Source organism: Quercus lobata, chromosome 5 (assembly GCF_001633185.2).
Source record: "Quercus lobata isolate SW786 chromosome 5, ValleyOak3.0 Primary Assembly, whole genome shotgun sequence".
Classification (NCBI taxonomy): domain Eukaryota; kingdom Viridiplantae; phylum Streptophyta; class Magnoliopsida; order Fagales; family Fagaceae; genus Quercus; species Quercus lobata.
This window is the reverse complement of record NC_044908.1, coordinates 69,286,747-69,313,129: the sequence shown is the minus strand read 5'-3', so window position 1 is coordinate 69,313,129 and position 26,383 is coordinate 69,286,747. Positions and strand designations below refer to the sequence as shown.

The window sequence follows — 26,383 nt, the reverse complement described above, 5'->3', positions numbered from 1 at the left end:
TTAGTGGCAATCAAGATAGAATTCACACGAGTAACACTTAATTATGACGTTTCACTTTTGAGAATTAAACTTTATCATTTGTCCAAATACACGTGTTTATTTATATTAGACGGGGAATCAGCGGTTAAATCTCCGGTTATAATAAATCTAAAAAAAAAGAAAAAAAAAGAAAAAAAAAACTGCTTGGCGGGACCTACATACGTCTGAAGAGTAGCCGTATAGGAACTTTTTGTTGAGACATTGTCTAGTTTGAATTTTTTGTTCAATACGTTAGCTAGTCACCAGTTATACCCAAATAATTCCCATTGATTAGCTAAATACAAACAACACAACTGCAAGAGAAAACAAACGACACAGCTGCAAAAAGAGAGTTGAACTTGTCCACTACTAATATCCAAAGAAAAACCACCAAGTCCAAACCTTTATCCTCGTTATCAAACCATAAATAAATACACGTTCTCTTCCAATCCTTTCAACCATTTTCTCCTCTCTCTAGCTTCAAAATGATCAACGATAACCATGATCAATTGGCTCATCCCATCTCCGATGACCCCAAAACCCCACTTCTCCCTCTCCGTAGTGATCCACCGCAACGGAAACTCAGTTTCCTTTCCTCTCTTTCCTCCATTCTCACACTCAAAAACTTGTACATCCTCTTAGGACCGCTTTTGAGCACAATTGTATGTCTTTTTGTTAAGCTTGATGGACCCGTGACTAGCAAAAACATGTTGGCCATTCTTGCTTGGGTCTTTGCTTGGTGGATCACTGAGGCTGTGCCTATGCCCGTGACCTCCATGTCTCCTCTCTTTCTCTTCCCACTTTTTGGGATTTCTTCTGCTGATCATGTTGCGCACTCTTATATGGATGATGTGATTGCTCTTGTGTTAGGAAGCTTCATACTTGTCCTTGCTGTTGAACATTATAACATACACAGAAGACTGGCTTTCAATGTGAGTTCCTACTTAACTTCAATTTTTTTCCCCACTTCTTTATCTATTTGCTTTCTCAAAAACCCACTTCCATTTTGATTGTTGGTAAATTGTGGTTTTGCATTCAAGGGCCTTGTTCTAATTGGCTTTTGGATGTGGAATTTGCTTTAGTATCTTTAGGGAATATGGTATTTAAATAATTCAATTAGAATTTTCAAGAAATACCAGCCAACTATTGGAGTTTGATTGATATTTCTTTTTTCTTAACTCATCCCTCTTAACTCATCCCATGATAAAAAGAAATATCAAGAATGTTGATGACACAATCAATTTTATAACATATATATCAGCATTTTTACTTGATCATACCGACATTATTTTTATGGTACACCATCAAAATTTGTCATTTCTACAGTCATATATGTAAATAAATTAATTCTCATAAAAAAATTATGTAAATAAATTAAAAAATCAAGAAATTTGTGATGTGATAACTTGTTGAAAATTCGTATCATATGCTATAGAGTCAAAAATTTGACAAATCCTAAGATCTACCCTTCAAAAACTGGTTTTAGAAGAAAATATAAGAAAAAGAATATACACCGTGTCAAAAAAAAAGAAAAAAAAAGAAAAGAAAAAGAATATACGAGTTTTTCTTTCTCACGCACTCTCTCTAATAATTTTATTTTTGATTGGTCTCCGTTTCTCTCTCTCAAATAATTGAACACAACCCATTAGCTGTTCGACACTTGGAATCCTTTTATCTTTTTTTCTGAATTAGACACTTGGAATCTTGGACCAGTAGAAATCATGAAGCATCTACTTTATTGTACAACGTGTCTTTTTAGTTAATTTTACTGCCACGTGGGACAATACAGATAACCATTGTATTTTGTGGGGATCCACTAAATCCACCACTCCTCCTTCTCGGAATCTGTGCAACCACAGCTTTCGTCAGCATGTGGATGCACAACGTGGCAGCTGCGGTGCTGATGATGCCCGTGGCCACTGGGATCATTCAACGTTTACCAACGGGGCCCACTCAATCGGACGTTGAAAACAAGTTCTGTAGGGCTGTGATTCTGGGTGTGATTTACTCTACTGCTATTGGTGGGATGAGCACACTTACCGGGACAGGTGTCAATCTCATATTGGTGGGGATGTGGAAGAAGTATTTTCCTAATGAAGAGCCTATCAGCTTCAACAAATGGTTCTTTTTTGGGTTCCCTTTTGCTTTCTTGCTTTTGATTGCCTTGTGGGGTATCCTTTGTTTGTTGTATTGCTCAAAGGGTTCAGGCAGGGCTCTCTCTGCCTATTTGGACAAATCCCATTTGAAGAAGGAGCTTGAACTTTTGGGTAAGACTTAATTTATCTCTTAACAATTTTTTATATATATTTACTTTGGGTTTGTGACTTCACACACAAGTCTCCTTCACTATTCATTTCATAACTTGTTTTAGACGTCAAGTTATGAGTAACACAATATCGTTCTTACATAATCTTATCGCTAATACTATTTTATTCGGCATCAATTACAACATACCTTGTTGGTAGTTGTGAATACTTTTGCCAAAATGCTATTGATTTTCATACTTTCCAATATTGCAACCATTGTGTTACATATACCATTAACACTAGTCAATTTCTTCTTATCAAAAAAAAAAAAAAAAAAAAAACACTAGTCAATTTCTTGGGACTTTGGATTATTGATAGAAATATGTAACTGTCTGGGTGTTGGCTTTGCACATTCAATCAATGGAGTCCATTATTGACTTTAATAGTTGCAATGCCTTGTACAATGAAAATAGGATGAAATGAATATGTGACATAAGTGAAATCATGTTTTTGTCTTTGTATATTTTGAAATTAGCCTGATCAATTTGTGACTCTTACTTTGAACGGATCAGGTCCAATGGCTTTTGCTGAGAAGATGGTGCTGGCTGTGTTTTCGGTGCGTTGCAAAATATTGTAATGTGTTGACCATAGAAACTAATTTTAGGAATGCCTTTGGATTAACAAAATATGTTGCTGCAGATACTAATAGTTTTGTGGATGACAAAGAGCATAACAGATGACATTCCGGGCTGGGGAGTTCTTTTCAATGGCCGCGTTGGTGATGGAACAGTTAGTGTGAGCACAATTACTCATGAGTTGCATAAATTTTCAAAAAATGAATTACAATCGGCTTAAAGGATGAACTTGATTCTCAAATTTGCACAACTTAGGGTGATTCATAATCATGCAGGTGATGATGGCAACCTTATTATTCATAATTCCAAACAAGAAAGAAAAGGGAGAGAAGCTGATGGATTGGAACAAATGCAAGAAGCTGCCCTGGAGCCTTATTTTGCTTCTAGGAGCTGGCTTTGCCATAGCTGAGGGAGTGGAGTCCAGCGGCCTTGCCAACGTCTTGTCTGAAACCTTAGATTTCTTGGAGAGGGCTCCTTATTTAGCCATTGCCCCTGCTGTCTGTCTGATAAGCAGTATCATCACCGAATTCATCACATCAAACAATGCAACTACCACACTAGTAGTTCCTCTTCTCATCCAAATAGCAAAAAGTATGCATTTACACCCTCTCCTTCTTATGGTTCCCGGAGCAATTGGTGCACAATTTGCTTTCTTGCTTCCAACGGCAACTCCTTCAAATGTTGTCGGGTTTTCAACTGGACACATTGAAATGAAAGACATGATCAAGATTGGATTGCCACTCAAGATTGCAGGAATTGCTGCATTGACCCTTTTGATGCCTACACTTGGTGATTAATCCCTTTCCACTCATCAGCTTACTGTTTGATATTTTTGTTTGATTAAAAAGATTACATTTGTCTGTGTTTGTAAGTGACTAACCAATTTGTATTGCAGGAGCTTATGTTTTTGAGACAAATAAAGATGTTTAACAACTGGCAAACTCCCAATCCAATTTCTGGCAAATTCTCAAGCAAAAGAATAAAGCATCATGTGAAAGATCAGTAGCAATCCATAGACAACAATGCGTTATTATTCCTTGGCAAACAAAAGGCTCACTGTATACAGAAGGAAAGAATATGACTAGAGAAAAAGAACTAAAAGGGTGCAGTTCTCATTCTTTTCCCCCGTATATATTTTTCACCGGTTGATTGTGCTCGTGCATTTCATTTTATATTTTTATGTAGCAATAGTCTGTACTTATCAAAAAAAATGTAGCAATAGTCTGTATATCTAATGATTGCTTGCTCCTCAAGTTAGAGCAATGTTTGAAAATTTTTCACTACTGTGAAATGTATCAATGAAATATGTAAATTGGATGTCTGTGATTCATTCAAGCTTTGTATATAAATGCCAAGAGTCTTGTAGCCCCATGCACAAAGTGTTTGGAAGTTCTAGAGTAGAGGGGTTCGAGTTGTGGTACTAGTAGCATATTACTGTATTTTTAACTATCTTATTCTTTATTTATTTATTTTTTTTTAAATTGTATATAAATTATATAATGATTCGTTGCTTACATGCAGTGTTAGATTTTAGAAGTGTTGACTAATTTCTATGTCAAAACAAGTGTTAATGAGAGTTGTTCAAAATAGCTTCATTATATATTGTTCAACCAGTAAGTTCACTTGAGCGAGATTGCAGAAAATAGTGATTGAGTTTACTGAATCAATGTTTTATCCTAGGTTTCACCTATATAAACAACCATTGATGCACAATTTCATTTGGGAGTGGCAACCACCATAAAGATTATTGAGAGCTTGAATTCTTTGTGCCCACTCTGTTTGAAAACCTCATCCCAGAGCTTATAGTTAAGACTGTGAGCTCATCTTTGAGTTTTCTCTTTGTAAGTTCCTTCCAAAGTTTCACTTGAGCTTCTCATTCAAATCACATAATTTGTTGCCCCTAATGCCTCAATCACTAATAGCCTGTTTAGATTGAGGGAGGAGGGAGGAGAGTAGAGTAGAATTAGCTAAAAATAGACTAATTTCGGATAAACTCTACTCTACTCCCCCTCAATCCAAATGGATCATAAGTTCACTAACTTTTCTCTTCCAAGAGATTTATGGAATTATACATATTCAATATAAGTTTGTTATGAGTTTTGATTATTATAATTATAGGGGCCAACTATCTAGAAGGTAATATTAAAATTGTATGAATTGGGCCTATGACCCAATCCGAGGATGGTTAAATAAGGTTATAATGGGAATGGTATAAGAAGAAGAAATAAAGATTGTATGTGATAGTCCAAAATACGTCTGAGGAGAAAATTCATCTTGGAAAAGGGGATTCGAGGTCAGTAAGAATGTCTTATTATCCCAAGCATCCTTCAAGGTTGCATCACAACTAAGAGTCGGGTATTGGATAAGGGATGAGCAAAGGGAGACAACAAATATCTTCAAAAACTGCTACCTTCACATTAAATATCTCCCAATTAACTCTCTGGTCATATTAATGTGGAGGTGATGCTTGAACAGTGATGAAACAACCTTACAGCTACTAGTTGATGGTTCTAGAGGGTGTTGGATGGGACAAGAAGGAGTTCCTAGAATTCAACCTACACGTGTATGGAAGGGATGCTATCAAGAATATAGTATATAGCATGGGAAGGTGGCTTAAAAAAGGGGATCGGAAAAAATCAAGAAGTCTTTGTAATAATACTGTGAACTCTTATAACTTTGTTCATCAACAAGACATTATAATATAAGCTCCTCAGGCCAGGCCGAGCACAAATTTTCTTATCTTATTTGTGTTTAACAATCTTAATTCAACAACTTTTATTATTTTTCTTCTAGAGTATAACTAGTTCTTTCACCACGCTCTATAAATTTATTGTTCAGGCTTGTTGGGCTAAAACTCAATCCTATACTGCGTCCAATCCAAATTGAGTCCTTACAATAATAATTTTTTTTAAGAGAATGAAAATTTTGAATTATTTATTTAAATAAAAATTATACATATATATATATATATATATATGTATGTATGTATGTATGTATTTTACTTGAAGGTATAATCAACCTCATGTAATTCATTTAAAAGTAATACATTATAACAAACTAGTATGTAGCCCCGTGCTACCGCATGAGAATGAATATATTATTAATCATGAGTTTATTCATGTTTAAAAGGGTCAGTTAAGTCTAAATTCATATTATTAACCAGAAAATTTCATTAACAAAACTTAGCAGTATATATATTTTACACACAAGGATAAACCTTGGTGACAATGTTTATCCAAAAGATCCATTCACGCTTTTGAATCTTCAATCTCTATTGGTGATTGAAATTTTCGCAGCTTAAAAAATTTAAAATTAAAAAAAAAAAAAAACCCTCAGAGTTGTACTCATTTTGTAGTTTTACGATGGGTCATTTTGTAACATAATGGGCATTTGTGTGAAGAAAAAACCTCTGATGTTCCATGGCTGATAACAGAAATTCTCTCCAATCTCTTTTTATAGAGAGATGGGTTTGTGCGTGTTTTTATACATCCTTCATAGTTGTATTATAACGAAGCAAGTCCAATGGATTTAGATTGGTACTACCGATTCCCAAAGCATGAGTGTTTAATGTGTTATTAATTTCATCTCATTGGCTTCTGCACATGACAGCAAAATTAAAAATAATTAGATTGTACACGTGTATAGTAAAATTGGACTCCAATTTTAGATTCTAATTGAACAATTGGAATGATAATATATGATAGTAACAACAATAGGAAAATTCAAATAAAATTTCGAATTAAATTGTAATAATCTGAATAAAAAATTCCAGTAGAAAAGACAGGGTGGAGTGATCCACTCCAAGAAGGCGACCAAACTTGTGTAAATATAGAATAATAAATCTCTCTCCGAAAAATTTACATTGTTCATAACCTTTACCTTTACTGAACATTTTAAAAACATAGTGACTCACATCTGCCATCCAAACATCTACGGCCGGGCCCTCTCCAATTCACATGAGATTCCATTGATCACTAAGTTCCTTTGCAGCTTGCAAAAAGTATCATCCATCAGTTCACAGCAATGCTTTCTTCATTGTTATAGGTGCCCAACTTGAACAAAAAGCCAAATATAAGGATAGTGAATTTTAGGCATAATGTGCATCTAATCACATATTAGCAATTTATAACAAATGTAAAGATGCAAACTTTGTAAGTGAATAGTAAACAAAACTCAGTGTCAGAACCAAGAAGAAAGCACTTTAATCTGAAACTCAGTGCAAATGTAAAAATGCAAACTTTGTAAGCAATTTATAGCAAAGATGCAAACTCTGGCTTTGCTATCTTTTTGGAAATTATGCAATGTACCCAAACCAAGTTCCTATCTCCGATATTAATCTCTTTGGTTTTCACGTTTGACTACAAAATCAATAAAAAACTTAATTAGCACAGTAACTCACTTGACCCGATACATAGAAGTGGTTTTAATGAGAATGAGCCCACATGCATTTAGCCACATGATGCAAAATTCAATTTCAATTTCATATTCAAGACACATGGCACAAAATTAGAGTTCTAATTTGGAATTCAATTTCACACACTCTCTACTTCACCTATTATTTTATATATAGATAAGAAACCACCTTAAAGATTAGATTTGTATATTCACAGCCTTAAGGTTAAAAAAGACTTTTAGTTAAATTTAGATAAACTAAAGTGGACTGAAATACTACGTTAATGTGGCTCAATAAAAGTGTAACAAAAAAAAAAAAGTTTTGCTTAAAATTTTAGATACTGAGTGTAAGATCTATATATATTTTAGGGTAAATTCCATTCATACCCCCTGAAGTTTGGGCTAATGCCATCCAGGTCCAAATTTTTTCAAAATTAACCAATTTGGTTCCTAAAGCCAATTTAGTCCCTTAAATAGTTGAGAAAAATAACTAACTGTTTAGGGACTAAGTCGGCTTTAAGGACCAAATTGGCTGGTTTTGAAAATTCTTGAATTTAGTTGGCATTAGTCCAAACCCTAAAGTATGTTAGTGGAGTTTACCCTCTTTTTTAATAAATTTAGATTTAGAATAGGTACTCTCAACCCAAAAAATATTCCTTATATATAACTACATTAAAATGAACCAAAGTGAACCAAAATGGATCAAAGTGGACATGTATGGACCAAATGGGAACAAGGTGGATTGAATAGGACCAAATAAGAATGAATGGATAGATTAGGACCAAAGTGAACATATGGACCAAATAAGACCATAGAGGGCCAAATAGGACCAATGTCAACAAAATAGGACTGAAGTGAATAGAATGGACCAAATAGGACGATAAAGGACCAAATAGGACCAATGTGGACAAAATAGAACCAAAGTGGACTGAATATGGCCAATGTGGACTGAAGTGGATTCTATGGGACCAATGTAGACCGAATAGGATTGAAGTGAATAGAATAGGACCAATGTGGAACGAATAGGACTGAAGTGGATAGAATAGGACCAATGTGGACCGAATGGACCCAATAAGACCAATGTAGACCAAATAGAACCAAAGTAGACTGAAGAGGACAAAGTGGATCAAATAGCATTTTTGAATATTTATCATTTTTATTGCATTTTTAGGGTCATATTTCTAATTTGTAATGTCTATTTTATTTGTATTTTTTTAACTCATAACTAAAGAGTTTAGCCCAAATATAATAAAATTTCATACTTTTCAGCCCAAAAATTAAGAAAAAAAAATGAATTTTTTAACTAAATTGGAAAAGGCAATCTACAAAAAGGATTATTCTAAGGCCAATTAGCCCAAAATGAGCCAAGGGGGACCAAAATTGACCAAATGGACTAATTTGGACCGAAATGTACTGAAGTTGGCCTAATTGGACTGAATAGCAATTGTTTAATTTTTAGGTAGAGCAAATTATGTTCAACAAATTTTAGAGTATAAATTATACATTATATTACAATTACAAAATAATTATTTTTTCATGAGCATCATGTGGATCTATGACTATTTATAAATAAATTGTTAAATTACTTGCTATTATGCAATTTATTATATTAAAGGAAAGTTAGTGATTAAATCAGATTAAACTACATTCGTACACACTAACGAGGAAAAATCGTATTATATTCAAAGTCAATTAAGGAAAGTAGCCAAGGGCCTTGTAGCTAAATTAGCACATTTCTATGCACAAAGTGCTTAGGGGTCTAAGGAAGAAAGGGTGTTCAAGTTGTTGAGTTAGCATCATATTGTATTTATCTCTAAAAAAAGGAAAAGGAAAAGGAAAGCAATGATACAAGTAATTATTAACCTAGATATAGGGATTCATAGTCAAACCAATTAATTAAGCGTGTGAAAAATCAAATAGATTGATTGATGCATGAGATTTATCAATTTTAGGTTCTGGTTGAGTATGCAATCTCAAGCTTGCGTGCGCAAGATGAAAATCCTACATATGTAGTCTCAAGATGCATATGCACCTGTCTTGCAAGAATATACTTTCATGTGTTAAGATTGATTAACAAGAAAATTGAACACAAAAACTAAGAAGAACACATTGAAATTCCTTGAAACTGAATATAATTAACACAAATCCAGATTAACATACATTAACATATATCAGGGAAAAATAGGTTTTTTTTTTTTTTTTTTTTTTTTTTTTTTAAATGAAGAATAAAGTAAAAAGACTCTAGCCTCCTCTTGAAATGGAGGCATAATAGTGTGTTTATAGAGATCAAATTAGGGGTTTAGGCTCTTTCAGAGGTTTTAGAGCCCATTAGGCATCTAAAATGCACTTACCTGAATATTGAAGAGTTTTGATCCCAAATATGGATGTTTCGGGCTTCTGGGGTGAAGCTGTGTCGTTAACCATGAAGCTTTCATATGCAATTTTGAGTCTATGCATGTAGCCTCATGTGGAACCCTAATTTCTTGATAACATTGCTTTCTTGACTTCAAACAAGCTTAACTCACTCATTTTTAATCCCAATTAGGCCAAATTGGTGTACATTTTGAAGCACTAAGTTTTTACTTTATAAATGAAAAAAACTCACTAAAAAATTCTTTGTGGTTAAAAAGATATTGGCAAAATAGTAAGAAAATATCATTTTTCATATTTCAAAGTAATTTGAACACTTTTGAGTTGTGATTACCTTTGAATTATCGAAAATGCTTCAATTACCCTTTGTTGAAAAGTGTCAAGCTTGTCATTGGTGTCGGGACTAAAGATTATATACTATTACAAAAAAGGGTGTTTACACCAAGAAAGATCTAGGTGTGGGTATTCGGTTCCTACAAGTTAAATGAATCGATAGCTCATCATATTCAGTAGTTTTAATTTCTCATACACCTACTTTGAAACCATAAGTAGAGTGGGTAAAATGGTTTAGCAAATTTCATCAATAGATAAGAGGCACAATATGTTTTTCAATAGCTAACGGAGTCGCAACCTCTTATATATTGAAAATTTATGTAAGAGAAGCATTATGTAGGTGCAAAATTAGGGTTTAGAAAAGATGACACAAAAGAACCATTATCTAGGTGAAGTTATGGGTTGTTTTCTCAGGTAAGGTTCTCTTACACTTGAGTGAGTTTCATTTTTTCTTGAGTGAGCTTCACTTTTGCTCAAGTGAAATCCTCTAGATTTGTGCAAAGTAAAGAAGACTATTGCAATAGCAAGTTCAATTAGGTATTGAAGCAGAGGTTTAACTGTAAGTTGGTATTTTTGGAAAGCCTAGGGTAGTGGTAAGATTCCTTATACTTGTAACTGTTTAATTATTGATTAATGGATTCTTGGAAATAGTGACCTTAAATTCACCCGGTGAGATTTTTGCTTTGCGAGAGGTTTTTCTCATTTGTCAACAAATCACCTTGTTAATTTATTTTTAGATGCATATTAATTATTTGGTGATCTGTTGGTGCCTCCCTGATTTGCATGTAATTTGACCAAATTAATCAACTTGGGTAATTATATTAATAAATTGGGGTCAATTTATCTTAACCCAACAGACAAAAAGGTCCCCACACAATGAATGAATGATATCAAAATTTGAATTGTGGTTACAATCAAATTTATGGGATTTTCCCACAATAAAATGCTAACAAACATTCTTTTGATTAATAAAAATAAAAATTCTAAGTTAATTTATGATTTTTATAAGTATGAAGTTTACTTTAGGTGCAATGCATACAAGAAACATAAACATATACATAACTTTATGCTTGTAGATATGGATATATACGTGTGTCCTATTTAACATTATTTTTATGATTAACACTTTTGGTCCTTAAAGTTTCAAATGACTCTTATTGGTCCTTGAAGTTTCAAAATTAAGCATTATTGATCCTTTTATTAACCATCATTAGTCTTCGTGCCTTTGTGACCAACGAAACAATGATATGACTTTTTAGGTGATATGACAACTATTTTATTAATTAAAAATTACGCATCACAATTTACGCATTACACCTAGGTTTTCTTTAAGTCTTTCATCACATCAGATTCAATAGAAACAAAATTTCCCCCAAAATACACAAAATCCCTAAATTGAAACCAAAGAGAAATCATGTTAGAATTCTATCTAACTCCTATAAAAATCAACTCATAAGCTATCAACATTGTGTTCCTATTGACACCCTATTTTACAACCCGCCTTTAACCTCACATGGAGGGTACAAGAGTAATTTCACCTTGGAAATATGCATCTTGATTCTGGTCATTAGATCCTTAATCTCATTTCACTAAAATGATCTTGATATTGTAACAATTAAATCGACTGGTCATAAGCCCGAATCGGACCACCAAATTGAAAGTTATCATCAAATCAAGTTTTAATGGCTGAGATGCACCATCACAAATTGAGTCCGACTATATGTGATTATGAACAATTGATTTCAATTGGTTATAAGTATAATCAATTTAAGATCAATGATGTATTATAATTTAATTGGTTAGGATTACATTATATGGTAGGGTCGCACACACTTAATTAACTAGATAGTTAATCATTAATTATTCAATGAGTAATTTGTGCAATTATCTTTTAATTAGAGTAAATTTGAAACCAATTAAGTCTGAAATGGGAGTGATTGGAGCTATTTAATGTTAATTGGGAGCTAATTTGGGACTTATTAATGTTAATTGTTCTGAAACCATTTTCTAACAAATGACCTTTGCTCACTATTCCATCAATATCTCTTAGAATATTTTGAATTTGTGAATGAGGTTAATTTTTCCAGAAAGTAGACATCTGGGGCTTCAATTTGAGCATAAAAATGAAACAATTCCGATCAGAATTGAGTCAAATATAATTTTTTTAAGTTGACTCTACCGGTTGTTACAACAACTACTGGAAAACCGAACTTTGCTTGCTCTCCACTCTCATCAATCTCCACATTTAATGCACCAAATTTCCCCAAAGGCTTAAATGAGGTCTAGGTTCATGAGTCTTTGTCAACCCTCATTAAATGGCATTCCATTCATATTTCCTCTATTACTACTATATAAACTTTTCCTCTCCTTCATTTCAAAGCACCCTAAAAAAACCCCTCTCTTCTCTTTTCTTGAGTTTTAGTGAAGTTAAGCAATCTTTTCATATCTTGGTCTTCCTAAAGCTCAAGGTATTGAGTGAGACTTTCTCTCCCTCTCCTAACTCTTCTTTTCCTCCACCTTTAGGACCTCCATCAGAAGTCCCTTTCTCTACTATATGGATCTTGCATGAAGGTATAATCTCTTTCCCTAACTTGTTTTTTGTGTTGTCATAATGAGAATTTAGGATTAAAGCATGATAGTAAATATTAAATTCTCTAGAATATGTTTAAATGTTTTTGAATGTTCTTCTTGGTTATTCATCACATTTTCATGCATATCACTAGATTTAATCTTAAATCCACATCAAAAATATGAAAAACATGTTTCTTTAATAATTCTTTTAAATTCTTGAATCTAGGTTATCATCATCTACCCACATTCACTAGAATTTATTTTTTTCAATTCTTAATAAATTGAATTAGGGTATATCATATGCACACATATTAAATTCAACATGCAAATTGATTGATAACATAATGGATGATGTGATATGAATGTTGGTCATCATAGTCTAGAAGACCGGTTTCACCGAGTAAGGTGGGTGTCTAATACCTTCCTACCTTGTAACATAGTTTTTGAGTTTAGATCAAGGATTAATAGATCAAATACTTATCCATATACTTTTCGATTTTTAGATTGTAACTAGGAAATAAAGCAATGTACTTTATCTTAAATTGTATCTAGGGCCAAAGTCATGTAATTTCCTATGATCAATGTAAATTCAATTTCAAATAAATAAAATGAGGAATTTTTTTTCAATTTTGGTTTTTTTATTTATCCCAATAATTAAATAAGTGGCGACTCCCCTTAATCTAAAGGAAAAAATATAACTAGTTGAACCTCCATTTTGAGAGGCAATAACACGACTCCACCCATTCACGTGGGTTTGGCCCAACATCTTATAAAAGCGGGCCAGGGGCGCAGTCTTTCACAGTTCCTACAGTAAATCTGAAATCGGAGCATCGGTTTTATTGGTTGCTACTGTGAAAATAGGAGCACCACTTCAAAGTTTTAGATTAGGGAATGAAAAGTTTTTCAAATGCTTGCAAATTCTTCACAAGCATATTGTTTGTTGATTATATGTAGACTCCAACAATATTTCAATATCATTATAATACATACTTGCAAATGCTTGGCATAAATACTCCAACAATAATACAATATTATTGGAATATTATTGCCTTATGGATGTTAGCTCGAATTTATGATGGGGATAATTGAAAAAATTCTAGAAAAGGTAAATGATGCAAAAAATAATTAAATTTTTTAGGCTATACATGTATTAAATTTTTGTTATCCTCTATATGCTTTTTTATTTTTTATTTTTTGTTTTTTGGTTATCGCTAATTTTTATTGACAAGTTAAACATGCAATTTGAGTCATAGCTTATTCACAAATGTCAATTTTTTAATCCTTTTTTTACATATATTTTTTATTATATGAAAAATTAAGATATTTATGCGTGATATCTTGTGTGTATGTGTTTATGTTAATGTTTATGTTCATCATATTCTTATTATAATAAAATTTATGAGTGAATTTTGAGTTTTGATTTTCATAAAATATTTGAAATAAAAAGCTCTTTTGCATGGAATAAAATAGTGATACTAGCAAACATTTTTTTGAGAAGAAATCCATCAATGATTCTATTTAATCTGGTAAATCAGCCATAACAAGAGAAAGATAGTTAGACGGAACATCCTCCATTCAAACTAATAACGGGGTGCGAAAGTTTTGTCTTCCTAACTAAGGCATGTGCTATAACATTAACTTGCCGATAAACATAGGAGAAAAAATAACTTTGTAAAGAGTTTATATGAATAAGAGTATCTTTGATCAAGTGTCCATATGCAAATCGTAATGTATCCAAAGGTACTGTTTGCAATAGAAGAAAACACTGGTAAATTCACCAGGAAGTTCATCCCCCATCCGATGGTTGCAACGACCCCACCTCCGCCCCCATGATACATTATTGGGTGAATTTCCGCGTTGATTATAGTTGGAATGCTGGTTATGATTCAAAGCAAAGACAACTAGCATTCCAATAGCTAGGAATCCATTGTTACTTGGGCAGCCGGCATAAAACAAGGCCCCGTCTTCATCCTAGCAAGACTGCTTACTCTCCCTCAGTTTGTCAACGCACCTGCCAACTTTGAACTACAAGAATACAAACAACAATTTTTCAGTAGGAATTTTAATTGAACTTTAAAAAGAGTAGAACAGAAAATTCAAATATTTGATGATTTCCATACATTTTCTGTGTCGAAACAATAGCCACATCCTTGCTCCAAACATTCGTAACAGTTGGAATTTATCCTTGAAATACATTTTGTTGAAATGACAGTGGTAGTGGGAGACACAGCTTATTGGTTATAGAAAAAAAACTGAGTGCGGCGAAACCAAATAACAGTATTCCCAGAGAGATCAACATCATCTTTTTTCTTGAGGCTCTATCTACAAGAAGGGCACCGACAATCGATCCAACAAGTGATAGTGCTGAAAGCAGCACTAATACTATAGATGCAGTTGATTTCGAGTTGACACCTCCGATTTGGAAGAACATTGGAGCCTGTGCAAGAGCACAAAACGGACACCAACAAATTTTTGACAAATTTGAAGTGTAGCTCCTATGAGGATACTCACTAACAGGGAATTCCTCTTGATGTTGAAGCTCACATTCTCTTCTCTGTCAATGATGGATTGCAATCTCTTGAGCTTTACTCTGACAGAAGCTATATCATGAGTTTTCTCCAGTGCCACTCAGGCCTCCTCAATTTTTTATGTTTATGTTAATGTCTATGTTCCTTAAATTCTCATTATAATAAAAATCATGAGTGAATTTTGAGTTTTGATTTTCTTAAAACATTTGAAATAAAAAGCTCTTTTGTATGGAATAAAATATTGGTATGGACAAACCTTTTTTTTGGAGAAGAAATCCATCAATGATTCTATTTAATTTAGTAAATCTGCAATAACAAGAGAAAGACAGTTGGACGGAACATCCTCCATCCAAACTAATAAAGGGGTACGAAAGTTTTGCTTTTTAACTAAGGCATGTGCTATAACATTACCTTGCCAATAAACATTAACTAAGGCATGTGCTATAACATTACCTTGCCAATCATGAACAAGAGTATCTTTGATCAAGTGTCCATATGCAAATTGTAAAGTATCCCACACTTAAAGAAAGTTTATGATCATTTCAGAGGCCTACGCTTAAGAAAGTTTTTCACAATTTCAAAGTCACCATTGAAGATAGATTGACTGATACCAATTTCCTGAACAAGTAGTGTAGCCCCTCTAGTTGCTAAAAGTTCATGGACAACCATAGAGGAGGGTTTTGGTATCAATTCTGAAAGAGAAGCCATCACTTTACCATAGGAATTTTGAACCACTACACCAATTCCAGCTTCATCAGTGTCTTCAAACAAAGCCTCATCAAATATTTTTTTTAAAGGTAAGGTGTCCAAGTTTTCCATTTGATATTTCGAGCTCGGGGATTTTTTTTTTTTAATTCTGGGAGCATGAAATCTATGGAAATCCGAGAGAAGGGTCTTGGCAACATCGGCCATTTTTTCCAGGGGTAACATCTTCTTTCCAGTCCTGGATTTGTTTCTTTGGTTCCAAATATGCCAAGTAGTGATAGCGAAGAGTTCCGGCAAATGAGATTGATGCTTTACCAAATCAACGAGCTCTGCAAAAGGATCCCAAGCCCACTGTCTTCTTATCAAAGAAGCCAAAAAATTTTATCCAAACTACTTGAGTCGTTGCACAACCCCACAATGCATGTATGATGGTTTTAGGATTATTGAACAAAAATCATAGGTGGAATCAGTAACAATTTTCCTCTTCTGCAAATTACATTTAGTTGGTAAAGCATCATTACAAACTCACCAAATAAAATACTTAATTTTACCCGGATTTTTAGCTTCCATAAATCTGACTAGAACAATTTTGCAGTTTCTTGATTTGAAGCAATAGCAAAATCTCGGCCTTCTTCATCACATAAGAGTTTGTATCCAAACTTTACTGCATAAATGGTGCAATTTGAAGGAAGGAGGCATGTGTTTTTGTGATATTAACACCTACAATCTAACCGTGCTTGTAAAACAAGCTTTTAGAACATTCACATCAGTATGGCTATTTTAATATTTCAGCAAATATATAACTAAAAATTCAAAAAAACTCAAACATTAATCTCATTAAACTAGTGCAAAAAACTTAGCGAGGACCAGTGCCACGCCAGATGTGACGAGACACTTTCCTTGCCATAGCCAAAAATTGGGACCATTCTCACTAATATCTTTCAGCTTTCATCTCTCTCTCTCTCTCTCTCTCTCTCTCTCTCTCTCTCTCTCTCTCTCATTTGTCCTTTGTCTTCCTTCTTGGTCTGATTCTCTCTCTCTCACTTCAAATCAAACCTCCATGGCCAAGCTCTTCTTTGAACAAATTGAGTCGGAGTGGACGACACCATAACTAGCAGTTGTGATAATCTATGACAACTCTGCGTAGTGACTCCATTTTCAGATCCAGGTCAGGTGGTTGAGCTGTGTTTGATCTGGGTTTCTGTTGCTTTATGCTTTGATATGGTTTATAAGTTTGATATGTGACTATGATTTGGTTTATGGGTTTGGATTGTTTGGCTTAATTTGGTGGTCGATAATGTCGACTTCCGCTTGGTTTATGGTTTTGGATTGTTTGGCTAGGCTTGGCTCATGGGTCAGGCAGTTGGGTTGTGTTCGCTGCTGTTACTCTGCCATTGTTCGCTGCCTGTGATGGTACCATTGGCGGTGATCAGCAAAGACAGCTCTACTTGGGAGATTTTGAAGTCTGGGTTTATACTTTGGGAGATTTTGAAGTCTGGGATGTGGATATGATGGTGAAGGCTGTGGCTGTTCTTGGAGCTAGTCATTGACAAGCAAATCTCCTTTCTGGACCGAATTCCATGATCCAAATAGTCTTGGCAAGGGGGACATGAACTTAGAAAGATGTTAAGTTTGAATCAGCATCCCTTTGGGTGCAAATATGGGGAGCACCGTTTGATATGGTCTCCCCAAAAGTCGCAGAGGAAATAGGCAACCAGTTAGGTACTGTGGAGGAAGTGGAGAAGAGATCAAAACAGGACATCCCTGGATTTTTTATGAGAGTTAAGGTAGCCATACCCTTAGCCAAACCCATTCGGAGAGGAGCCTTTCTAGCTGATTCGGGTGGACAAAGAAGCTGGGTAACTTTTAAATATGAAAGACTCACTCTGTTTTGCTATCATTGTGGGTTGCTCGGCCATGACCTCAAACATTGCACCAAATATTTCACAGTTGCTAAGGGCAAAGGTAATGGGGAAGTGGAGCACCAGTATGGGGAATGGTTGAAAGCTTCTGTAAGTCGTGTTCGCTCCCCGAATCGTAGAGGTCAAGCTTGTGAAATGGGAGATCATGGAGATGAAGAAAGAGGAACGGTGAGGGAGATGATGAACAGGGGCGGCAAGGGCGTGCCAGATAGAAGGGATGGAGATGACAAAGGCATTAATGACGAAAATGACAAGGAAATTAATGACGGAAATGTGAACATTGGGACTGCTCTAGAAATCTTGCCGGCAAATCCCGTGAAGCGTGGCAAACAGAGTACGGAGATAGACAAGCTGAATGGAGTTGATGGGCCATGCAAGAATGGGCTGGATGCAGGGGTTGGGCCTATAAACGAAAGTGGAAAAAATAAGCCTCAAGGAAATGAAAAACAAAGGACGTGGACCAGGCTGGCCCGTATGGACCATGGGCCTATGGAGACAGTAAAAGAAAGCACAACACCAATTCTGGGCAAACGTCCACACCATGCACAGCAGCAGCAGGTATGCTCTCTTATTTTAGATGAGCAAGTAGGGAAGAAAGCCAAAACTGGGAATGTTACCCAAACAACTAAAACGGTGGGGGTGTCGGAACACCTTCGCCGAACACAATGAGGCTATTAAGCTGGAACTGCCAAGGGCTTGGGAACCCTTGGACAATTCGAAGCCTTTACGATATCGTGAGGGATGAAGCTCCTACTGTCTGTTTCCTTATGGAAACCAGACTTGATAGAGAAGGTTTTAAGCACCATTGTAGAGAATTAGCTTTTCCGAATAAATTTATTGTTAAAAAGCCTCATTCTGGTGGAGGATTAGCTCTGGTTTGGAAAGAGGATGTTAAGCTGGAAGTATTTAATTATACGGACAACCATGTTTTGGCGAAAGTGACTGAGAAGTCTGGCTTTCAATGGTTCTTGGCTGGTTTCTATGGCTGGCCGGATGTTAGTCAAAAACACAAGTCCTGGACCCTTTTAAGGCATCTTTCCTCACTTGTTAATGGGCCGTGGTGTTGTGTTGGAGACTTTAATGCATTTCTACATGCTTCGGAAAAGCTAAGTAGCCACCCACCACCGGTGAAGCAAATGGAAGACTTTGGGACTACTCTAGAGGATTGTCATCTGATTGACTTGGGGTTCCAAGGCTATAAATTCACTTGGAATAACAAGAGACCAGGTGCAGCAAACACTAGAGAAAGGCTTGACCGTGTGGTTACAAATAAGGAATGGATGGACTATTTTTCAGCGAGCTCGGTTTACCATAAATTCTCTCATGCATCGGATCATATGTCTATTATTTTACAGACAGGGTCGGATTGTAAATTCAAATGTAGAATGGCTCGGGGGTTTATGTTTGAAGAAAGGTGGCTTTAGAGGAGGATTGTGGTAGGGTGATTGAGGAAGCTTGGTGCCATGTAGGGTGTGTAGGGTCTCTTATGGCCAGTATTAGCACTAAAATAAACTGTTGTGGGGCTGATTTAAACTCTTGGGGGTCGACTAGAACAAAACCGGAGGTGAAGGAAATTAAAAGATTGAAGAAAGTGCTTGAAAGACTGCATGAAGGTGACCAAACTGAGTTTGTGGCAGCCAGTAAACAACTTGATGATTTGTTATTGAAGCAAGAACTTTATTGGGTGCAACGGTCCCGCTTGGCTTGGTTAAAGGCCGGAGATAAAAATACAAAATTTTTCCATTCTAAGGCCTCGCAACGGCGTCGTAGGAACTTTGTACAAGGCATTACAAATTCTGAAGGGGTTTGGGTTGAGAAGATTGAAGAAGAAGCAGAAGTGGCAGTCCAATATTTTGAGAATTTGTTCTCCTCAGGGAGGTGTGATCGGCTAGAGGAATGCTTGAATGCAGTAAACCCTAGGTTCTCTTCGGATATGCTCAATATTTTGTCCAATGAATTTGATGCTGAGGAGGTTAAAATGGCGATTTTCCAGATGGGTCCGACCAAAGCTCCTGGACCGGACGGTATGAATGCTTTATTTTATCAGAAATTTTGGCATATTGTCGGTAATGATGTAACTAGTGCTGTGTTGGATTTTCTAAATACTAGTATTTTGTTGCCTGAATTAAATTATTCCCATATTGTACTCATACCTAAGGTAAAGTCTCCGAAAAAAATGTTAGATTTTAGACCTATTAGCCTATGTAATGTTATTTATAAAATAATCTCTAAAGTGCTGGCTAACAAGTTGAAGTTAATTTTACCCCAATTAATATCTCCTAATCAAAGTGCTTTTGTGCCGGGGCATTTAATTACGGATAATATACTTGTGGCCTATGAGACGTTGCACTCTATGCATGGCCGAAAAAAGGGCAAAAAAGGTGCGATAGCTCTGAAATTGGACATTAGCAAAGCGTATGACAGAGTTGAATGGCCTTTCTTAAGGGGTATGATGCTCAAGTTGGGATTCCCGCAAGGGTGGATTGACCGGATCATGAGTTGTGTCACCACCACCTCTTTCTCCATCCGTCTAAATGGCAAGGCCTATGAGAATTTCAGACCTTCTAGGGGCCTTCGCCAAGGTGATCCGCTTTCCCCTTATTTATTTTTGCTTTGTGCTGAGGCCTTCACATCTCTACTGGATAGGGAAGAGGAGAATAGTAGGATTCATGAAGTGTCCATTAGCCGATATGCCCCTTCTATATCTCATTTGCTTTTTGCTGATGATTCTCTTTTGTTTTGCCAAAACAAGCAGGAGGAAGTGCAAGTGATTTCTGATGTCCTCGAGTTGTATGCTGTGGCCTCCGGTCAATGTATCAACTTAGAAAAATCTTTTGTTTTCTTTAGCTCTAACACAAAGAGGATGCAAAGAGATTGGATAAAAAATAAGCTGGGAGTTCAGGAAGTAGAGAAATTTGAGTCCTATTTAGGCTTGCCTACATTGATTGGCCGGTCAAAGTATCATGCCTTCTCTTTCCTTAAAGAAAGGGTTTGGAAGAAGATACAAGGGTGGAAGGGAAAGCTATTATCTAAGGCGGGGAAGGAAGTCCTAATCAAAGCTGTGGCCCAATCAATTCCTACTTACACGATGGGAGTGTTTCAACTTCCAATGAAACTTTGTAATGAACTTAATATGATGTGTGCTAGGTTTTGGTGGGTCAATGTGGAGATGAAAAGAAGATTCATTGGAAGAGTTGGGAGTCCCTTGTCCAGCCAAAGAAAGGGGGTGGTCTGGGTTTCAAAGACATTCGAAGCTTTAACCTTGCAATGTTGGCAAAGCAAGGATGGAGAATGTTAACCGATCACAGCTCTCTTCTCTATAGGTGCTTTAAAGCTAAATACTTTCCCCGGTGCACCTTTCTTGAGGCAGTTAATCACCCAAATAGCTCATATGTTTGGAAGAGCTTACCTGTTGTTGGTGGGTTGGTTCGGGCTCTTCCATCCGGGTGTTATCTGACAAATGGTTGCCTGGCCATCCAACTAACAAAGTTCTAGTCACACCTTTTGAAGTTGGGGAAGATTGGCTTGTGTCGGAGTTAATTGATTGGGATACCCTCCAATGGAACCGTGCCTTCATTGACATGGCTTTCAACAAGTTTGATGCAGAAGCTATATACCGGATCCCCTTGAGTAGGTGGTGTGTTCCAGACAAGCTATTCTGGCTGCATAACAAAAATGGGAGGTACTTGGTGAAATCCGATTATCATACAGCAAGGTATTTGTGGAATGAGCTAAAGCAGGATGGTGAGGGGTCCAATCCAAAGCCGGGCAGCGAAATTTGGGCGAGAATATGGCATGCTTGTCACAACATTCTTCCAACGCTTGAAAGGCTTAGGCAGCGGAGGATCATTGAAAATGCTCTGTGTCCCATTTGCATGCAAGCTCCTGAAACTATTGTTCATGCTCTATGGGAATGTGGTGCAGCCCAGGACGTTTGGGCTGGCTATCCTCAACGTGCTTTGCAGAAAGGGCTGAATGCCCAGGCCTCTATTCTTCAGCTGGTGGAGGAGCTAATGCAAAGGCTGTCTGAGGACGCTCTAGAAGCTTTTCTGGTGCAATGCTGGCTGCTTTGGCATAGGCGCAACCGGGTTGTGCATGGTGGTCTTTTGCAGGAGCCGGGGGTTTTGATTGATCAGGCTAAGAGCTTGCTGGCTGAGTATAAGAATGCACAGGTGCTGCTTACTATCCCCGCCCTTGCTGGTCCGTGTCTGGGGTGGCAGCCACCTGATGGCTCAACATACAAGTTGAACTTTGATGCGGCGGTCTTCTCGAATGCTTCAGCTTCTGGTGTGGGCGTGATGATCAGGAATGCTGGTGGTCAGGTGATGGCAGCCTTGTCGTCAAGAGGCCTTGCAGTCTTGGATAGTGATGAGGCTGAGGTCTTGGCTTGCCGTCGTGCCTTGGAGTTTGCAGTTGAAGTTGGGTTCTCAGACTTAATTGTGGAAGGAGACAATGCAAATGTTATGAGATCCATTGTGTCAACTTAGGCTGATTGGTCTCGGCTGGGGATCATTTTTGATGATATCCGCTGCTTGGCCGGAAGGCTGTGACGGGTGGAATTCAGAGCCATTAGGATTGCTGCTAATGGGGCAGCCCATTCATTAGCTAGGTTTGCTAGAAATATTAGGGACGAAATTGTTTGGTTGGAGGAAGATCCTCCTCCGGCCCTTGAAGCCTTGTATGTAGACTCATGTTATTTGTCTTATGAATGAAATTGGTTTGGCTTTCAAAAAAATAAAATAAATAACAAGCTCGTCCATTTTCTTTTGGGTCTAATTTTGTCGTGATCTTAAATTGGGTGCTTTGCTTCTCTTTGGTATAATACTAGCCTTTCATTAGCGGTGTCAGTATTACATAAAGTCACTGTTTTCATCCAAAAAAATTAAAAATTGTGAAGAGAAGGAAATAATATTTAATTGAAAGAGTGATGTAATATTGAGACTGATATATTTGTATGAAAAAAAGAAAAAAAGAAAAAAAAAAAAAGATAGTTAAACTAGAAAAAATAGAATTTTTTATTTATTAAATTGACTAAAAATTTGAGGAGACCGATGTGAATGCTCTTAGAAGAGCAATCAACCCTCGGCTCGCCAAAGAAATCTATATATCTATATATATAATAATAGGTGAAACTGAGAGAAACTCAAATTAAAATTTCAAATTAAAGTTCCAATTTTGCACCATGAGTCATAAATTATTTATTCTTAAAGAGTTTTATTTCTTAATTTTAGAATTAAATGTAGGACCGCATTATAAATATTGATCTAAATGACTTATTAAGTACAAAAACCAATCTCAAATCTAATGTTATCGTCAATTATCATGTCCAATTAGCAATAAGCAATTTTTTTTCCTTCTCCTTTAGGTAGCATTCTTTTCATATAAATTTTTCACTAGAAAAATCTTATTCTATATTGTGAGATAGATTATGCAAATGTCACCATATTACTCTATATTGTGAGATAAATTTTGCATTTGTCAAATAGATAAGGTATATTATGCATTTTTTTTTTTTTTTTATAAATAATAATTTGATTGTTACAATAGGGGATTGAGAAGGAATTTAAACTTTGAAATTTTTTGGTTAAAAACACCAAAAAATGTACATTTAAGCTTAAAACTCTTGGTAGTATCTTATGGAATAAATATAAGGCTCTTGGCAGGATCTTACGTCAGCCAGTTAAGTTATAAAACTCTTTGCAGTATCTTATATTGTAATTATATGTATTTTCTCTCTCACATTAAATGGATACCCACACAATTATGGACTTATTAGACCTAACACGGCCCCACTCCTGCTTGCTAACTAATCATATCCCTACCATGTGTAGACCACCAAAAAAATCTAAACACATACAGGCATATTGTTTTCTGCATTTAGTATACATGTCAGGTGGTAATTGAATTAATTTTCATAAATGTCAATTTTTTTTTAAAACTATGTGTAAATGATATAATCTAATTATAAATACATACAAGTTGTAACTATTAAATTATAATCTACATAAAAAAAAAAAAAAAAACTATTAAATTATAAAATTAAAAAATAAAATAAATGTGCATATTATGGCAAAATTCGAGCTTATTTGAAAAGAGCTCAAAAATCACAATCCAAATTTTTTTTTTTTTTTGATAGACACAATCCAATTATATTCTTTAACGTTACTCTTCTATATCCATCATGACCCAACGCATGTTCTATGTTGGTACGTTAAGCGTTACTTGTCCCAACGAAATTTCCACCCATTGCATAAGTAACCGTATCTCCTATAAATACCAGCCAGCAGTTAAACATTCTTTCCCATGATGATGAGTTTGTACCAATCTAATAATCTTGAACCCTAAACCAACAGTTACAATAAAGACCCAGTGCTTTTACCTTATTCTTACCCTTGTGATCCTTCCAATTCACGCTTCGACAGCCCTAGGAGGCAAGCGGGGTCTTCTTGTGGTTGGCCCTGCAGGTCCAGGTGGGTGGTTTCAGATAAACATAACAGAGCCGCCGCATGTGAAGGAGATCGGAGAGTATGCGGTGGAGGAATACAACGAGTCTAAGTCTCAGTTGAAGTTCGTGAGCGTCGTGAATGGCGAGGCCCAGGTCGTGGCCGGGGTCAATTACCGCCTCATCGTGGCCACTTAGGACGGTGCCCTATCCAAAAACTACCAAGCTGTTGTGTGGGAAAAGGTTTGGGAACATTTTAGGAACCTTACCTCTTTTACTCCGGTTATGGCTTAATTAAATTATTCTTAAGGAGTTTTGTAATGTAAGTGGATGGATCTTGAGTGTTGAATGAATGTACCAAACTTCTTCAGTTGTTAACTTGTTATAAAACCTGAGGAATTTTTAACTTGTTATTTCTTACTTTTTCATATTGTTTGCTTATTTCATTTTTATTTTTGATTTTTGGTGTGTGTTGAGGATCGAATTTTTTCGTTTGCTAAGGAAGTAAGGATAAGGAAAAAAAAAGTCATGAATTTTTACTTGAATAAAATTTAGGACTTTGTAGAAAAATTGGCATTTAATTGAATCATTGTTCTCACGGTAGATGGACTTAGAATATTTGTCAAATTGAAAAGAAAATGGTCAAATGAAATGTAGGAAAAGTATTCATTAATTTATTGCGTTTAAAGAAAAATATTAATTTGACAAAAATACAGTTAGGATCTCTTAGGTGTTTATGGCGAGTCACCGTTGTGTTTATTTTCTAAGAAAATTGTTGTCATGTGATATATATCCATAATCCATTGTTGAATGTTCAAGTAAAACAATTGATTTCAATAAAGAGAAATGATATGTTTACAACATTTTTACAACAAATTCTAAGTGACAAATTGTTACTGATTGTTATTGTTAGGGCAAAAAAGTAATCTTAGTGTTAGTTTCAAATTTGAACCAATAACAACAAACCACCTATGATTTGTTGTAAAAATGTTGGAGAAAATAAGTAGAACAAGTTATCACCAACCAATGCCAACTGTTCATAAACACACATACACTGAAAATGTGCAATAGATTCGGGGATTAATGATTATCCATATAATAAATACTTAACAATAATTGCCTTTTAATTACCTTAAAAAAATTAACAATTATTAGATAAATCAACAAGAATAGGCGTCAATTATCTCATAAAGGGGACAGATTTGAGCAAAGATTGAAGGCCTACAAATGACCAAAAGATTAGATTATAAGATACTGTAATTGATTATCTTGTAACCAATAACTATCATTAATTCACATAAATAATAATAATAATGAGTAATATTAATTAATAAAATTTGCAATAAATGCATTCTGCAACATAATATAGGCACCCAAAGCTGAAGACACAAGTAAGTAAGCAGTATAATGATTGCTATGAAACAGCATTTTGGGAGGGAGAAGAAGGAATGGAAGTTGGTCAACGTGAGAACACAACCGCGATATCTAGCGTTTTGCTCTCAAGTTGCATAATAGATAATACAACCTTCAATTGAATCTCTAAATAGTAAATACAAGATATCCCTAGCACTAAGACGAAAGGAAATTTGTGTTGTATTGTCTCTAAATACAAGATATCCCTAGCACTAAGACGAAAGGAAATTTGTGTTGTATTGTGTGAGCCAAGGAGATTTTTGTGAGAACAATTAGTTGAAAGTCACTTTGTCTCCAACTTCCAAACACCATTATGAAAATTTTGTATTTTCAGAAGAGTAGAGAATTGTAAATGTAGAGAATTGAAAACATAAATTTTTTTTTTTTTTTTTGTATTTTTAATTTTCGTCACTGAAAAAAAAAATTGTAAATGTAGAGAATTGAAAACAGAAGAGTTGTCCTATTTTCTAGGCAATATTTAAAAAAAATATTTTTACGATATTATTGTCCCTATTTAAATTAAATGTAGGCTGAGGTAAGGACACGATTCCTTTGCGGCCCACTAACATTTTTGGGCTCACACAATAGAGGTCCCTCACAATATGATTTGTAGAGAGTGGGCTTAAAAAGCTAGCCGCTGGTCAAGGGGCGATGCCGGGTCATGGCTTTAGAGGAGTTCATGTAAAAAAGAAAGGAGTTGGGTTTGAACATTTAAGCCCTAAGGTGTCGCGCCCTATGGCATGGGCCTCCTCGAAGTTGATCCGAGGACTATTGAGGTCTTATCCCGGTTACCCCACGACGGACTTTT

The 26,383-nt window shown here is 35.6% G+C and overlaps 3 protein-coding genes across 3 annotated transcripts; all 3 read left to right on the top strand.

Annotated features, from left to right (window-relative positions):
• Window positions 1–351: 351 nt before the first annotated feature.
• Window positions 352–4,268, top strand: LOC115992205 (tonoplast dicarboxylate transporter). Its single transcript, XM_031116296.1, has 6 exons — window positions 352–950; window positions 1,808–2,285; window positions 2,837–2,880; window positions 2,964–3,059; window positions 3,175–3,688; window positions 3,795–4,268. Exons 1-6 carry the CDS (start codon window positions 504–506, stop codon window positions 3,827–3,829), a joined length of 1,614 nt encoding a protein of 537 aa, XP_030972156.1. The 5' UTR covers window positions 352–503; the 3' UTR covers window positions 3,830–4,268.
• A 14,117-nt stretch (window positions 4,269–18,385) lies between these two features.
• On the top strand, window positions 18,386–19,144 carry LOC115991024. The gene has a single exon (XM_031114781.1). The coding sequence runs from the start codon at window positions 18,386–18,388 to the stop codon at window positions 19,142–19,144; it is 759 nt and encodes a 252-aa protein (XP_030970641.1).
• Window positions 19,145–21,301: 2,157 nt separating this feature from the next.
• On the top strand, window positions 21,302–22,207 carry LOC115991023. The gene has a single exon (XM_031114780.1). It carries the CDS (start codon window positions 21,302–21,304, stop codon window positions 22,205–22,207), a length of 906 nt encoding a protein of 301 aa, XP_030970640.1.
• The last annotated feature ends 4,176 nt before the right edge of the window (window positions 22,208–26,383 follow it).

Excerpts from the sequence above, each read along its gene's own strand:
- LOC115992205 (XM_031116296.1), top strand. The coding sequence starts at position 504 with ATGATCAACGATAACCATGATCAATTGGCTCATCCCATCTCCGATGAC. Across the intron at positions 3,060-3,174 it reads TTGGTGATGGAACAGTTAGT|GTGATGATGGCAACCTTATT; the intron begins GTGAGCACAATT and ends ATAATCATGCAG. Across the intron at positions 3,689-3,794 it reads CCTTTTGATGCCTACACTTG|GAGCTTATGTTTTTGAGACA; the intron begins GTGATTAATCCC and ends TTTGTATTGCAG.
- LOC115991023 (XM_031114780.1), top strand. The coding sequence starts at position 21,302 with ATGGCTTTCAACAAGTTTGATGCAGAAGCTATATACCGGATCCCCTTG.
- LOC115991024 (XM_031114781.1), top strand. The coding sequence starts at position 18,386 with ATGAGGCTATTAAGCTGGAACTGCCAAGGGCTTGGGAACCCTTGGACA.